Source organism: Artemia franciscana, chromosome 14, assembly GCF_032884065.1.
Source record: "Artemia franciscana chromosome 14, ASM3288406v1, whole genome shotgun sequence".
Lineage (NCBI taxonomy): Eukaryota > Metazoa > Arthropoda > Branchiopoda > Anostraca > Artemiidae > Artemia > Artemia franciscana.
Genome location: NC_088876.1, coordinates 29,184,133 through 29,201,558, shown reverse-complemented (window position 1 = coordinate 29,201,558; position 17,426 = coordinate 29,184,133). Strand labels below are relative to the sequence as shown.

Below are 17,426 nucleotides of genomic sequence, written 5' to 3'. Positions count from 1 at the left end.
AATTTTTGATTTTGTCAATATCATATAGTTTTGTATTTTATCCACCTAGTGACTTCAAATACTTAGACGATTTTACCCCTCCCCCCCCCCGTCTTTTCTTACCCACGGAGATTTCTGCGTCACCCCAGATGCCTAAATTTTGAAAAATATCTTTTTAAAGGGGTTGTGAATGATTTTTTGAATTAATCTTAGTCTAAAGTTTTAGTAAAAAAGGCAAATTTACTTCCCCCTAGATTAAAATTGTTTGCTCCCTCCTCCTCTGCAAAATAGCTAATTTATGCCACCGTGTCCACTACATTCCATTGTTATATTATAGGGCAGCATTAGCTCTCCCAGAAAAGCGATTTCAATAAGTCCAACTTCGATGTTGCCAGGACTTTCATCAAAGCAACCAAGCTTCGACATCGATTCCTTAGGGAAAATACGGCCACATTTAGAACCTGAAATTTTTGCTAGTATCATTGCGCAAGATCTTGTAAGTATTTAACTACTTCATCTTGTTTTGTGCTTCTTTTTATATAGTTAAACTAAGAAAAAAAGTAAATTTACTCAAATAGTTTTTTGTTCAATCACTGAGAAAAAAGGTTTTGACGCTGTCATTTTTTAGTTTATATTATAGTTTATGTTTATTTATTTATTTAGTTTATTATTATATTAGTTTATATTATTTAGTTTATATAGTTTATTTAGTTTATATATTATTTAGTTTACATTTATTTAGTTTATATTGTATGAGATATTTAACTGCATTCGCGTTTGACCAACCTTGTTTTAGTTGTTCACTCGGTGTCAAACAGTTCGTGGTAACTAACTGTAGTAAGGAGCGACCCGGCTCAACAGTAACTGAAACTCTAAAAAATAGAAATTTGATACCCATAGTTACATAAAAAATTGTATTTTAATGCTGATTTTAAATATATAGCTTTCACCAAGATTAGTCTTACCTATCAAAAGTTACGAGCCTGAGAAAATGTGTCTCATTTTAGAAAATAGGGGGAAACACCCCCTAAAAGTCATACAATCTTAACAAAAATCACACAGTCAGATTCAGCGTATCAGAGAACCTTATTGTAGAAGTTTCAAGCTCATATCTACAAAAATGTGGAATTTCGTATTTTTTGGCAGAAGACAAATCACGGATGCGTGTTTATTTGTTTTTTTCCCCAGGGGGTGATCGTATCGATCCAGTGGTCCTAGAATGTTGCGAGAGGGCTCATTCTAACGGAAATTAAAAGTTCTAGTGTCTTTTTTAAGTGACCAAAAATATTGGAGGGCACCTAGGCTCCCTCCCACGCTCATTTTTTCACCAAAGTCACCAGATCAAAATTATGAGATAGCTATTTTCTTCACCATAGTCGAGAAACTTAATAACGATGTCTTTGGGGGCGACCTACTCCCACGCAGTCCCCGTGGAAGGGGTTGCAAAAAGCAGTAAAACAGTTTTACTGCTGATGATGAACACTATATATCTGTTCGAAATATCCAGTTAAATTTTATATCTGTTCACTGTCAATAAAAAGGTTTCATCCCTATTTTGAACTGTTTTACTTACGAGAGGTTTATCTCCTCGTAATACCTCGTTCTTTACGCTGAAGTATTTTTAGTAATTTCAACTATTTATTCTAAGGCCTTTGTGATTCAAGGGTCATTCTTATGGAATTGGGACAAAATTTAAGCTTTAGTGTAAAGAGCGAGGTATCGACGAGGGGTGAACCACCTCATATACGCATTAAAAACATACGAATATAGAAGTTCGTTACGTAAGTTAATTCGTAAATTACGTATATTTTTTACTAATGAAAATGTTCGTAAAAAATTAGAAGTTCTAGTTGCCTTTTTAAGTAATCAAAAAATTGGAGGGCAACTAGACTTCCTCCCTCGCTCCTTTTTTTATCAAAATTTTCCGATTAAAACTATGAGAAAGCTATTTAGCTAAAAAAAAATTAATACGCAAATTTCGTTATAATTATTTATGTGCGGAGAGCCAAGATCAAAACATACATTAATTAAAAAACGTCCAGAAATTAAATAAAAAAAAACAAGTTTTTTTAAATGAAAGTAAGGAGCGACATTAAAACTTAAAACGAACAGAAATTACTGCGTATATGAAAGGGGCTTTTCCTCTTCACCGCCCCGCTCTTTACGCTAAAGTTTTTTACTGTTTTAAGAAGTAGAGTTAAGAGAAAGAGTCAAACTTTAGCGTAAAGAGCGAGGCGTTGAAGAGGAAAAGCCCCTTTCATATACGGGGTAATTTCTGTTCGTTTTAAGTTTTAATGTCGCTCCTTACTTTCATTTTAAAAAACTTGTTTTTTTTATTTAATATATAAAAAATCTTTAAAACGTTTTAATCTTTTTTTATTAAAAATAAAGTAAGGAAGCTAACTAATATATCAATTATTATTATACTGAAATTAATTTATAAATAACAAAGATTTTCATCGAAAATTAAAAAGGTATATTAACGCTTTAAACAAGCAGAAACTAACTTCTATAACGAAACTGAACTTGAATTGAAAAGGAATTATTATTTATCTATCCCGAAACGAATTGAAATTACCATAAACACTAAGTTAAACTTTAAACGAAGAGAAATTGAACCCCACTGAAGAATGTTTTCTGGGCTTCCGTGAAAACTGCATAGATTGCTGCAAGCATTGTCAATTGATTTTCTTTTAAGTTTTGTGTGCCATTTAATTTTCTCTGCATTAATATATTAACTATTATATTAAATTATTTGTAGAGTAGCAAGGTATCTGGAAATTTGTTAAATCAGAAAAAAATAATAATAAATAAACAAATAAAAAAAATCTCAGTATAAAGTAAATGTAATGTTTTATTTATGTCTTTTTCTGAGTGTTAAGTGTTCTGTTCAAGGACTTTTTTTTGAAGTATTAAGTGCTAGTATTAGGTTAATACAGTGTTCATTTAAGTGTTTTATGATCATCGCTGATCAAAGTTTATGTTATTTGTGTCTTTCGTTTATGTTATTGTGTGTTCATGGCTGTGTATTTGGCTTTAAAATACACTTATCTATCTATCTATAGTTTAAATTTTAATGAAATCACAAAAGAAAAGATGGTGAGGCGCACATTAAGTCAAAATTATGCTCTAAATAGGAATATGGATTGTTCATTCCCAGTTTCTCGTAATGATAGTAGTAAGGATCTATCAACATAAGAAAACAAAACACGAACACAAAAATTAATCAATGATTATAATCGTGTTCCAACTAATATAGCCAGTGAAGAAAAGAAATATAAGGCAATCTGGAAAAAAAGTCAGCGTCTTGAGAGCCAAATATGATTTCTAAAAACGATCGGTTTCTAGAACATATTGACATAAGGAGCTGAGATCTTTGTCTGTATTTTATATTTTTCTTTCGCTTTTAACGGCAATTAATTTAATAGTTGAAATATTTTGTACATATTAGCTTGCTTGTTTTTTTTTACAATTTACGGAGCAACTTGGGGTAGCAAAGTGCTGGAATTCTAACTAGTCAAATAGAAACTGATGACATAATCATAGGAGATCGATAATATCTTAATATACCTGATTTACCCTATGCGAAGAGGGATCCGCAGAAATATAGTCCCTGTAACCATAGCTAGGTCATATTAGTTTGTATGTAACCGGTTTAGTTTTAAAAAATGTTCACGTTTTGTACAATGATTCTGATCTTGTATTATAGTAAGGCCTAGTTTAATTGTATATACCTGTAGTTACTTGTATCTACCTTGATAATCAAATTTATGTAAATAAAGTTTGGGATCGCATAATTACTTTTATGTCATGATAATATTTTGTACACAAAAAAAGATGGGAGAAACTTTCGAGGAACAGAAGTTTTTCAGTAACAAAATTGAATAATAACGCTTAAGATGACTAGAGGGTGGTTAATTGCAAATTGCTTAAATTTAATTATACATGGTTTTTCATCAAAAGTTACAAGCCTGAGAAAATTCGTCTTATTACCGTAAAAGGGGGAAACTCCTCCAAAAAGTCAAGCGATCATAACAAAAAATACACCATGAGATCCAGAATATCGGAGAACCCTACTGCAGAAGATTCAAGATTCTATCTACAAAAACATGGAATTTTGTGTTTTGCCAGAAAAAAGATCACGATTATGTGTTTCTTATTAATTTTTTCTAAGGGCAATCGTATCAATCAAATCATCCTATATGGTGAGGAGAGAGCTCATTCAAACAGAAATTAAAAATTCTAGTACCTTTTTTTAGTAGTCAAAAAGATTGGAGGGCAAATAGCCATTCCCCCTTTACGCACTTTTTCCCAAAGACATCCAATCGAAATTTCGAGGTAGCCATTTAGTTCAGCACAGTTGGAAGTTCCAATAAATATACCTCTGGGTGTGGCGGCCCCCTCCCCACAGCCCCTGGGGAAAGGGCTGTAGGTTATGCAATTTACCCATTGTTTGCATATGGTTTTTGTTGTTAGGAAAGATACAGAAATCTTTCGGAGGGGGTGGTACTTTTCCGTGGGGAGTAAAATTTTTGAAGAAATTCTCCGAGAGAAGTTTTACAAGAGGAAAGGGGGCTGGATTTCCTTGAACAATATGAAAAACGGTCAGAAATTAAACAGAAACAGTTTTTCAGCTTAAAGTAAGGAGCAATATTAAAACTAAAAACAAACACAAATTATTCCGTACATCCTTCCTCGCCCTTTACACTAAAGTTTCACTTTTTTATCCCAATCCTTTAAGAAAGATTCCTGAAACACAAAATTTGGATGTTATGTTTAAATAGAAGTTGGATTTGAATGAGAAGTATTTCTAAGGAAATTTAAGACATTAGCGTAAAGATCGAGGGCTGAGGAAGGGTATTTCCTATCATGTACAGATTAATATCCGTTCATTTTAAGTTTTAATGCTTTCCCTTACTTTAAATTGGAAAACTTGTTTTTTCTTTTTTTTTTTATTTAGCCAAAGAAAGAAAAGAGAGGTTAAAAAACTGTTCTGCACTTCCGTGTAGTCCTATTGGTTTATTTTGTGACACAGTTTTGTAAGCCAACCATATTCCCAAATCTCTACATGTAACCCCACCTTTCTAAAACTTTATTGGATCTTTTTAATAATCCGTTGAAAATGGCCAGAAGATATTACTCCATGACAGTTTTTTAAAAGTGCACTCTCTATTTCTGTGTGGTGAAATTTACTTTGATTTTCAAAAATAGCAGAAACTTGTCGTTTGATAAGTATGTTTAATGTGTTTTTTTCCTTTTGTTTAATTTTGAAGAAAAGTCAATTTTCCCTTCACTTTGTATTTTATTTTTAGAAAAGACAAAATGAGAAAACCAGTCTAATCGAAATAGCTACTTTGAGCTCTTCTAAAGTATCAACCCAACCCGTCGGAATTGATCTACAAAATGTAGAAAATAAGAGGCAAAAAACTGAATTAAGATTTCAAACGCTCGAAAAGCAGGTAAGAGGTCTTGTCTTGTTAGTATTTTTTTAAAGAAGCTGAAGAAGACTTTTACCGGGAGGACTTAGAAAACTGAGCGTAAATTTTGTTCAAAAATTAAAGATGTAAGTAAATTGACCAATTAATTACTAGCAATAATCGTAGTGCATCTACTAGCTTTGTTGCAGATCTTAACAAGGGTGACAACCGCCAACGGAAAATCCTTTAGAGACAAGTTTTTGAAAGATGCATTTAATAAAATTTTCCAGCTCTTAAGTAGCTAAAAAAAAAATTCAGTTGAAAATAAGTAGTAACATTAAACTTGAAATTAAAAGTAAGTATTTCGTATATGACTTGGACTAGCCCTTCCTCAAACCTCGCTCTTTATGCTAAACTCTTAAGTTCTTCGAAAGTACTTCTCATTTAAATTCATTGGCCCTTGTGTTTCAGGAGTCGTTCTTAAGAAATTGGGACAAAAAGTGAAATTTTTGAGTATGGAGCGAGCGATGAGGAAGGGGTAGTCCTCCTCATACACAGAATAATATACCTTTTTTTTATTCTTACCAGTTTTCAAATCATGCCAGAGAAATCTTCTTTCCCTCGTGTAAAATTTCTCCTTGAAAATTTCTCAAAAAGCTTTCGTCCTCACGGGAAATTCTCCCCGTGGGAGTCCCCCCTCCGCGGAAAGTTTCCCGCTCCTGACAAATTTTCTTGCGTTTCCTAAAAACAATTACTATTTATAAAAAAGTAGATATATTGCACAAGTTAAACAACCCTTCCCACAGGATTAGTGAGGGGGGTATGTCATCCCCATAGGCATAGTTATTTGACCATTCAACCATGCTGAATGAAATGACTGTCTCAAAATTTTGATTTGATGTCTTTGAGGGTAAATGGTGCATTGAAGGGCGCTATCTGCCCTTCAATCTTTTTGGTAGCTTAGAAAGGGGACTAGAATATCCAATTTCCGTTCAAATGAGCAGTCTTCTGATCTTATAGGATTGTTGGTTCGATACCATATTCCTGGAAAAAAAAATGAATAAGCTTCCATGATTTTTCTTTTGGCTTGTAGCGTTCAGTGGGTGAAAAAACTTAATAAATTATTATATATTTGAATCACCATAAAGGCCAATTCTTTTGATGTATTAATTGCTATCAAAGTAACTTTTTTGAGCCTCAGCGACAATTGGGCCGATTCGTTACTTACTCACAGATTGTTCCTACGAACTGTTTGATGACTTCTCTAACTAAAAAAAATAGAACGACAAAGAGAATAATGGAAACCACAATATAAGCCAAAATAGTTCAACATCGATTGACCCCCCGGAAAATTTCCTCCTTAAGCAAAATTCTCCCCATGGAAATATCCCCTTGCAGAAAATTTCCCTGCCCTTAGAAAAATTTTTGCATTTTCCCTAACATGTCATCCACAATCCGAAATCCAAGAATATGGTATCCTACCAATGATCCTATAAAATCAGGAGAGGGCTCACTCGAGCGGAAATTGAAAGTTCTAGTGCTCTTTCTAAACTACCAAAAATATTGAAGGGCAGCTAGTCCCCCTCCAATGTACCATTTTCCTAAAAGACATCCAATCAAAATTTTGAGACAGTCTATTCATCATAGTTGAGTGGTCAAATAACTATTCCTCTGGGGATGACATGAACCCTCCCTACCAAGGCCAAAAATGTTGACGAACAGGTCAAAAATGATTTCTTATCTAGGCATGCAATAGAATTGTAATTGATGAATATACATTTTCTAAGGGACGTTTTTTTTAAATAAAAATATCTATGATCGAAACTTCCCTTTAGTACATGCCTTAGGGCTTATTTTGATCCGCAACGGGGACCTGAAGGTTCAACAATCTGAAGGTTAAAAATACATTAGAATACGATCCATAAAATGTGCCAAAGTACGAAGATAAATAAACAGTAATCCACAGTCAAGTAGCTTCATTCATAAAACTTAAAATAAATATAAGAAATTCCTATAGCTTTTAGTTAGAAGAAAATATATTGTAATCAAAACTACAAGATTTATCAGATAGTTGTTCATATTTTGGAAGATAGCAAAAATAAGTTTAAGGGCACTATTGGCTGCAGAGTCGTAGCTAGTGTTTTCGGTGCCCGGGGAAAATGCATAAAATTCTCTAAACATTATATTTTTTTTTTATTGGTACGCCAAATTGAATGGTACTCGATAAAAATTGATAGAAGAATAGGAAAAAAAATCTCAGAGATAATATTCACATGCTAAAATCAACAGTATTGGCGGTTATAAAGTACGATTCTGAAACATGAACACCAAAGAATGTTGTGAAAAATTATTTAAGGTGTTTTTCATTAGAATTGCTGAAGGATAGATTTAGGTGCTCGATAGGAAAACAAATATAAAATATATAAAAAAAATTAAATATAAAAAAAGAAACTAAAATCTGATACCATTGTTTTTGTCGATAACGAAAGCGCTAAACTCATTTGTAGAGGATCACAGATTCCTGACTACCTGATTGTTACGCTATAATAGTCAGAACTATTTTATCAATTTTCCCCATTGTATTTTTCATGGAGGTTGTCAAATTTATCCTATCTCATTCTATTCCTTCTATTTATCCTATTCTATTCAACTCAACTCAACTTTGTTAATATCAAATAAACAATACATGCATCTCTTTTAACATCCCCACAAAAGGCTCCATGGCCTGTGAACATAGGGAAAAACACCACAGTCATATCTATCAAGATTCGTAATACAATATAAGGGAAATAAAAATGGAGAGGAGAAAAATAACAAAAAGAAAAAAAAATAATGCGAATAGCTATATCAACCATTTTTTTTAATTATTTACACTCAATTGAACTCGCCAACTAACATATATTACTATTATTATTACACATACACACACACACATATATATATATATATATATATATATATATATATATATATATATATATATATATATATATATATATATATATATATATATATATATATATATATATATATATATATATACATATATATATATATATATGTATAAGGAATAAGATGAAAAATTAACCAAAAGATTAGTGAAATGATATTTCACTAATCTTGAATTTCTATCTATTCTAAATCTATTCTAATCTTTGAATTCTCTCTATTCCATCCCATTCTATTCCTATTTCTATGTATTCTATTCCTTCTATTTTGCAAATAATACCTCTAAGAGTGATATTTTATTTTCTCAAAATTTTCATCTAAGAAATTAATTGGTGAACCTGGGATGCCTATATAGGCATATAATATTATATAATATTATATAATTTAGATTGATATTTTATAAATCTATTATATATTATATAATTATATAATTTTTTTTAATTTTTGATTATATTATAATTTTTAATTTTTAATTACATAATTTTTATATAATTCTCTAGAGTGATTTTTTATCAAATATAATAATTATATAATAAAATGATAATAGGTGCTTATTTTGGTATTAGCAGCGTACAACTTTTCTCTTTTGTGTTTCAGAGTTTTATGTGTGTGTACGTGTGCTTGGATATATTCTTATTTTTTCGGGAGGGGTGGGGGCTTCGAAAAAATTAGGGATTATATGAAGAGTTATGTCTAAAATTGTAAATATCCTTGAGATATTGGTTTATTTCTTCTCTTACTTTCTCAGTATTCTTGACTGATTTCATTGCATAAAATACAGGTTCCAGCCATGAGTAGTACATAAAACACAAATTGGATAAGGAATGTATGTACTTGTTTGCTCAAACAAGTATTGTGACTTGTTTGGTTTTGATCCAAACAAGAAATACATTTCTTCTCTCGGAATTTTTTTGATTTTCAATTATTAACGGGTGTTATCATTTTTTTTTCAGACAAGAGATCAGAAGAGGACATCAAATCTGGCGGCCAACATAATTGTAAGCCCGTTTTATATTTTGAAAACCGAAGCAGAACGATATAGCCCAAATCGGACTGGCTCAGATCCAAGTTACACGTTAAAAGCCATCCAAAAAATAGTGAGTATTAATAGTCTGTCTGATAGAATACTCTGCCACCCCTAATATTTGAAAATAAAAAATCTCTTTCCAGACGAGCTGAACTACTAAGAAAGCAGTTGAGCAACTGCTAAGAAGTAGTAAATGAAAACTTAAAAAAAAATTCGGGAGCTCATCTCAGAAATATCTCCACCCTTTCCTTAAAAATGCTAAAGGAAGTTGTTCCAGAAAACAATTATTTACCCTAAGCCTATTTTTCATTTACAAAAGTATAGTGGGAACAAAAAAGGGACTGATAAAGCAGGCGCATAGAAAAGGGAGGAGGTATTGTAACCATATACCCTAATGTAGAATCCTTCTTATATCAGAAATATCCCCACCCTTTCCTTAAAAATGCTAAAGAAGGTTTTTTCAGAAAATAATTATTTACCCTAAGCCTATTTTTCATTTACGAAAGTATAGTGGGAACAAAAAAGGGACTGATAAAGCAGGCGCGTAGAGAAGGGAGGAGGTATTGTGACTTTATCCCCTAATCTAAAGTCCTTCCCGTAATCTCCAATATTTTATATAGCTTATCACACTGGCGTCAATTCTGAGACAGGGGGAAGCTAGCCCCCCAGATTTTCAAAATAGTTTTTGGGATATGTTCATTGAAAATGTCTTTTTTCAGTATTTTCATTAAAAAAAAATGGCAGAAAACTTTAAATTTGCCCCCCACCAAATGTTTTGAGATATTTAATTTTGTCCACCCCCTAGAATACCTCGCTCTTCACGCTAAACTTTTTTAGAATTTTCAAAAAGCTTCTTATTCTAATTTAACGTACCTTGTGTTTCACTTGCTGATCGTAAAGGATTGGATACAAAGCTGTTATTAAAATATTTTTAATATTCAATACAGTAACACTTATAAAATTAACAATTTATTGAAATTTTATGAGAAAAAACGAGTTTTTAACTAAAAAAAAGGACCTGTATTAAAATTAGAATAAAAGTTTTTCATATATGAGGGGGCTTCCCTTTCCTAAGCCCATCTTTCTTTACGCTAAATTTTGACTTTTTCTCTCAATTCTTTAAGAAAGACTCCACAAACATTAGGGGCGCTAAATTAGAATAAAAGTTTTGTCAAATCAATAGAGACTTTAGTTTAAAGAGTATTAAAGTAAAGTATTTATTAAGTAGTACTTAATAAAGTTTAATTTAATAAGTATTAATTAATAAAGTATTTATTAAGTAGTACTTAATTAAGTTTAATTTAATAAGTATTAATTAATAAAGTATTTATTAAGTAGTACTTAATTAAGTTTAATACTCTTAATAAAGTAGTATTAAGAGTATTAAAGTAAAGTATTTTTTATAAAGTAAAGTATTTAAAGTATAAAAGTAAAGTATTTAGTTTAAAGAGTATTAGTTTAAAGAGATTTACAGGGATGCGGTCCCGCTCGTATCTTGTTTATTCATATCTTTTGTTTATTCATATCTTGTTTGTTCTTTTCTTGTTCAAAAGCTTGTTTTATAACTTTTAAGTTCTGATGGTTAATTAGATCATGCTCCCTCATGGTTATTTCAGGTACCATCCCCTGTTCCCACTCTGCATCCACCGACACTCTTTCATAACTACTGATTGGAAATTAAAAAAAGCTTATTACTCTTATTAAACATCCATTCTGTTTCACGAGTTGCTCTTAAGGAATTGGGACAGAAAGTCAAAACTTACGATCAATTAAAAGCATACGTTTACTAAAGTATGCGTATACTGCATACTAAACTATATACATATAATATATACTAAACTATACTAAAGCATACGTAATAATTTCTGTCCACTATCAGCTAAAAAAAACTTTTTTTTGGAAAAATTTAATTTCTATTTGTTGTCTCAAATAATACCGGGAAATCTGGCTCTTCTCCATGAAAAATTCCTTCCCCACGGCAAAATTCCACCGTGGAAAGCTCTTTTCACATAAAAATCCCCCCCCCTCCAGAGAAATTCCCTTAATACAATTCCATTCTAACTGAAAATTCCAACCAGAAACTTTCTCGTGGACGATTTCAGGTGAAAATGTGTCTTGCGCACTTCCATTTGGAAAAAGACTTTAATTTCTGATTGTTTTTAAAATCATGCCGGTAGTCCCCTCCGTGAAAAGCTCCCCAACAAAAATCCAGCAAAAGAGTATTTTCCAGCAATTTTTTTTGAGGGGTGGGTACAAAAGGAACTTTTAAAAGCGCATCAAAATGTGAAATTGTTATCGACTCCGTGATGATTTCTGGGCATATTTTTGGTCAACGCTGTTATTATGAAAGTAGAGAATAACATTAAACCCGGAAATGAGAAGAATTTATTCCATACAGGATGCCCTTTCCTTATCCACACCTCCATCTCAAGGTCAAAGAAACTTCAAAGAGTGCTCATTAGATCAGAAATCGAGAGTTCTAGTCATTTTTTTAAGTCGAAAGGGATTGGAGACCAACCAGCTGCGTGGGGTGATATTTCCTGGGGGGGGGGTATTTTCCGTGGGTTGCTTTTTCGGGGGGGATAAACGTTCGTTAAGATTCTATGACTTTTAGGGGGTGTTTCCCCCCTATTTTCTAAAATAACGCAAATTTTCTCAGGCTCGTAACTTTTGATGCGTAAGACTAAACTTGATGAAACTTATATATTTAAAATCAGCATTAAAATGCAATTCTTTTGATGCAGCTAATGGTATCAAAATTCCATTTTTTAGAGTTTTGGTTACTATTGAGCGGGTCGCTCCTTACTACAGTTCGTTACCACGAACTGTTTGATCATTACCTTTATTGTACTGTATGGCTAATATTTCAGTTTTCACTTTTTTTGGAGAATTCGTTACAGCTCTGTCCCCTGGATTTTGAAGAAATTACGCCACTGAAATTATATAGAAAATGTAAAAAAATTAAAAATAATGATCACAAGGGTCGTTTCATCGGAACCAGCAGCTTTTTTAAAGTACTAATAAACTTTAGCGTGAAGAACGATTGATTGAGTAGGGGCAGCCGTCCCCTCCACACGATATTATTTTGGTTCGTTTTGAATTTTTATGTTGCTCTTTCTTTCTTAAAAAGTTGAAAAAACATTTCATTATTTAATCTTATTTAAAAAAGAGTAAAAATAGCTTCTTATAACCACTTGTATTGATGTCATCAGACCTTAGACTTTTACTTGACTTTATTAAACAAGAAACAATATACATAAATCTTATACAAAGGAGACATGGAGGCAGCTCATTTTGTCTCCTTTAACAGTATAGAGAGAGAAAAGAAGAAGGAATTACACCTCAATAACTCACAAGGAGTACATAGAGAAAGAGAGAGAGAGAGAGAGAGAGAGAGAGAGAGAGAGAGAAGAAGCGAAAGAAAAAAATCCGACCAGCCATGTTATAAGAAAGTCCCCCTGAAATAATGATCTTAAATTTGAAAATAAACTCAATTTTTAGATTAAACATTGCTGCTATTCTAACAATCTAGATTGCAGGAGATTATTGAACTTTAACCATCTTAATAGTCTGTATAGACTATTGATGAGCAAATTAGCATAGCTAATTACTGGTGATTTGAAAATTCACAAAACTAAATTGAATGGATTTTGTCAGACTTAAGTGATTTTATTCTTTCGAAACATCTTGTGGCAGGAGTGCAATCGATTCTCTTTCTTATTCAATTGGCACGATTCCTTAAAAAAAATGTATTTTTTTATATTGGACTTAGTTCAGGCACGTGGTTAGTGGTTTTCGGAGGAAGAGTGACGCAACCTCTAAGAAGGATATTTTACAGAAAACCTTAGAAAATATGATACCTGGGCCGTGTTCAGAAGCTTTCCTAGGGGGGAGTACTTCCTGTTGACTTTATCTAACGGTGTCAAATAATGTTTTCTGTCTGTATTTTAAGACCCATTTAAGCGGTTGGGAAATAGTTTTTTAGTTTAGCTTTTTAAAACTGGTTTTTTAAGACCAATTTATGAGTAAGTGCCTAGACCCATCAGGAGTCACTCACCCTCAACTGGATGTTTACAATCCTCCCTCATATATACTTTCGCTCACACCTGTTAGTAAGTTTGATAAATAGTATTCTAACTAGCCGAACTAGGAGGCTACTGAAACCTCGCAGAGATTTTTAATGTGTAATTTTAAAGATTTTGTAATTTTATTTCGACAACGTCATTTTAGAGTGCCACGTTGCATGAAACATTACAATTTGTGGTGCCATTTTTGGATTTTAAAAACTGGGAAGCATTAACGTAATACCGACAGATCAAAATGAAAACCCATTATTGGATCATTACTTGAATTAACTGTTGGAATCACCATAGTCAAGATCTTACATGTGAGAGTTACAGCCCCCACCTGCACCAGAAAGGGAAGAACCTTATTAGCTCCTTGTTAGCGCCTTATTAGCACCTTATTAGTCAAGATCTTATATGTGAGAGTTACAGCCCCCACCTGGAACAGAATGGAAAGCACCTTATTAGCTGGGCTTCAAAATTACAGTAATAGTCTGCATCTTTTACAGAAAGAAGGATATAATTGTGCAAGCGAAATTGTACAACTTATAAATTCAAAGATTTTTTTTTTATTATATAACGCAGAGATCTAGGTCCAATAATTTGAAGTCGTTCGTCTTTCCCATTCAAAAAATTTAACGTTTTAAGCGAGGATGACTTTTTTTGCGTGAACTTAAAATAGTGTTTGAATATTAGGCTTCAAAAACTGCCTCAAAGCATAATTCTAAAGCCTGGCAACAAAAATATTATTTTTCTTATTTGAATTCATTTATTTTTCCATTGTCGTCTCATTTTGGTCAGCTCCAAGCCTCTTCTTCATGCTTATGCCTATGTTTTTGGTTAGAGGGGGGATGCCAGCTGCCAATATCGTTTTTAGCCGAAAGGAGCAATTATATTTCTATATCTCAAAACTTTTATCGGATTCATTTGGAGAAAATACGCCGGGGGAGGGGAGTACCCTCCTATCACTTTGACTCTTAAAAATGGCACTAGAACTTCAATTTCTAGTCTAATGGGCCCTCTCCGAAACTTTTACGACCACCGTTTTTATAAGAATCTTAAATGCCATCTGGTTATAATTTACCACTCAAGTACTTAGGGCTGGAGGGGGGGGTAACTTCAAAGACATACTTTTCAGAGCTTTCAACTACGCTGAACAAAATTTCTGTCTCAAAATTTTGATTGGATGTGTTTCGGGAAAATATTGACGTTGGGACAGTAGGGGAGACCGGGGCTATTCCGGACGTTTTTCAGATTTTCGGTTGTGTCATTTTCCGTACTGGACCGATCACTGTGTTTATACTTCCTTTTGGAAGGTAAACTATTTGGCAATCCACACCAACAACCTCATTGTCCTATCTACAACCACATTTTCAGAAATGAGATTTTCCCAAGTTTGGTCATGCTGTCCGAAAATGCCCCGCCATGGGGCATTTTCGGACACCCCCGGGGCATGATCGGACATGCCCCCCCCTCTCAAAGAAAAGTACTGCACAAGTGTTAACAAACTTCGTATATTTGTGTAAAAGTAAGAAAAGTAATTAAAAGTACTGGTACTTAACCGTCACTTTATATTAAAGGCTGAGAAATCACGTGAAAACACATGTCCAGCAATGGATCTTGCTGTCCCACCTGAGGAACTAGGATCTGGTAAGACTAGGACAATATACTTTTTGTCGACCGTTGCTTTGTCCTCAATCTCTGGGAATACGAACTTCGGGCCAATCTTTCTCAAAAACTTGACGTCAGCAACATCGTTATCGATGGACTCGACTAGCCCAACGTAATACACACACAAGGACTTGCTTTTTCCTAATTCAAACTTGACGAGAACGAACTTTCCGATTTGGATGGGAGAAACCGGTCTGTCGCTCGCCACAACATCATCCTCTCCCAAATCAAGTGACATGTCCGACTCATCATCACAAATGTCATCTGGCAGTTCGGGTTCTGATAAACTGGTCTCCGAAACTGAAAGCCTGATGAAAGCTGATGGTTTTCGCTTATTTCCCACCTTGGTCTGTCGACGACCGACCATTTTCTTGGTTTTAGTGATTTTCTTTTGTGGCGTTTTTTTCTTGGCTTTCTTCGCTTCTCTGTTGTGCTTTTCTCTTTCCAGCTGTTCTTTTTCAGGGGTATCTGTCAGTATGCGGGTTTTTCCTCTTTTTCTTCCATTCGAAGGATTTCTTTTTGTTGGGTCAATCCTTGGGTGCGGCCTTACAGACTCGGGGGTGATAGGAGCTGTCCCGGATGTACCGGGAGCGGGACCTTCAGGTTCAGAGTCCTGGATAACTTCACCGTGATCCGCTGCCTCTGTAGTAGAGTTAGTAGTTGCAGCTAGTGGAACGTCAGTAACGAGAGCAGGGAGAAAATCTGATTCGCCAAAAGCATGACGATTGAATGGGAAAATACCGGGCCTTTGAAACCCAGCAACAATGTTGCTGGGGCAGAACTTATCTAGGAACGGTTGTCGGGATAGCTCGGCTACTTCATGGATCGATATTCTGCCACCTGGATGTGCTATAAGCCATTCGTTGAAACTATTACGTAGCCCGTTTTTAAAAGGTCCATAAACACTGATATCAAGGGGTTGCAGTTTATGTGAACAGTGTGGGGGGAACGTCAGCACAACAATTCCGTTTTCTCTGCAAAAGTGAACAATTTCAACGGAGATATGGCTGCCGTGGTTATCCATCAAAAGCAAGTGAGGATCTTCCTTCGTCGATTTTGTTTCACTTTGAAAATGCTTGATAGAGAGGAGGAAATTGTCATCCGTCATCCAGCCGCTTTTGTTAGACAGACCTAAACTTCCAGGTGGGCCCAGGTTATACATCCGGCAATTCACATGAACTCTAGGGAAGACAAAAACAGGAGGTATAACCCGTCCGGCTGCATTGATGAAAGCTAGCATAGTCGTGTTCTCTCCCCGCTCTGCTGAAGCAATTTGTGAGACTTGCTTAGCCCCCTTCCTGGCTACAACCTTGGGGGGATCCAAAACAGTAGGGATACCTGTTTCATCACAGTTCCAGATTTTGCTAGGTGGAAACTTATGCCTGCTGTAAACTTCTGCTAGGTTGTCATAGAACTTGCTGACCACTGGAGCATTAAACCCGGAAGCACGTGCTTGACTAGTATTTTCTGGAGACCGGATTGATAGCTCATTTCCTCTCTTCATAAACGAAGAGAACCAGTCTAGGCCTGCCCTTCCCTTTTCCGTCCACGTTAAGTGCATCTTCACATTAAGCTTTACTGCAAACTCATAGGCAAGCTTACGAGTTGAAAGCCCTGTCAGCCCATGATTCATCAGCGATGCTGCTTTTAAATATTCGGTTAGTTGCTTTTCTTGTTCTCTAGTAAAAACTTGCCAAAATCCACGTCTCTCAGATGGCAGGACCTTAGCCGGAGATTTATCAGTTTCCAGAATATCGGGCTGGGCATCCAGTTCAGCACGGTATCGTCTAAGGGCATCATTAACTGTTGACTTTTTGAGTCCAAAGTTCTCCGCAGCTGCTCTGATAGAGCTACCATCTTTGACGATCGAAGCGACTGCTCTTTGTAACGTTGCTAGATCAGGGGGTGGTTTGTCTCGTTTTCGCTGATACGTTCGTACCATTTTCTGAAAAGAAATAAAGGATTAGAACTGATAAGAATAATAGTGAAACTATCAAATTATCAAATATATTTTATTTTTTATGTTATTCCCCCCTCTCCCTCTATAAAGTCCTGCCAGTTGTTCTTCCAAGAATTATCTAACTGCATTGATGTTAGGATTTTGATGTTAGTCAGAATTTTAGCTTTAAGAACAACTGCACAGGGGCGATTAGATTAGAATGCAAAGTATTTTTAACGTTATCTCAAGAATAGAAGAGCTTTATTATGTGCATTAAATTTTGACTTCATTAAATACAGATAACTTGTGTTTAATTTAATATCAGAATAGCTTACAGCCTATCTTTTTCCACTATTAAATAATAGTGCAATTTCTTTTAG

The 17,426-nt window shown here is 34.2% G+C and overlaps 1 protein-coding gene across 3 annotated transcripts in view; it reads left to right on the top strand.

Moving 5' to 3' along the window:
* The window catches only part of LOC136035545 (uncharacterized), a 57,095-nt gene that overhangs the window by 34,408 nt on the left and 5,261 nt on the right, over positions 1-17,426 (top strand). For all 3 annotated transcript variants that reach the window (XM_065717399.1, XM_065717400.1, XM_065717398.1), the window contains exons 4-6: positions 317-475; positions 5,292-5,438; positions 9,299-9,442. In XM_065717399.1, the coding sequence (XP_065573471.1) occupies positions 317-475; positions 5,292-5,438; positions 9,299-9,442 (450 nt within the window). The remainder of the gene's footprint in view (positions 1-316; positions 476-5,291; positions 5,439-9,298; positions 9,443-17,426) is intronic.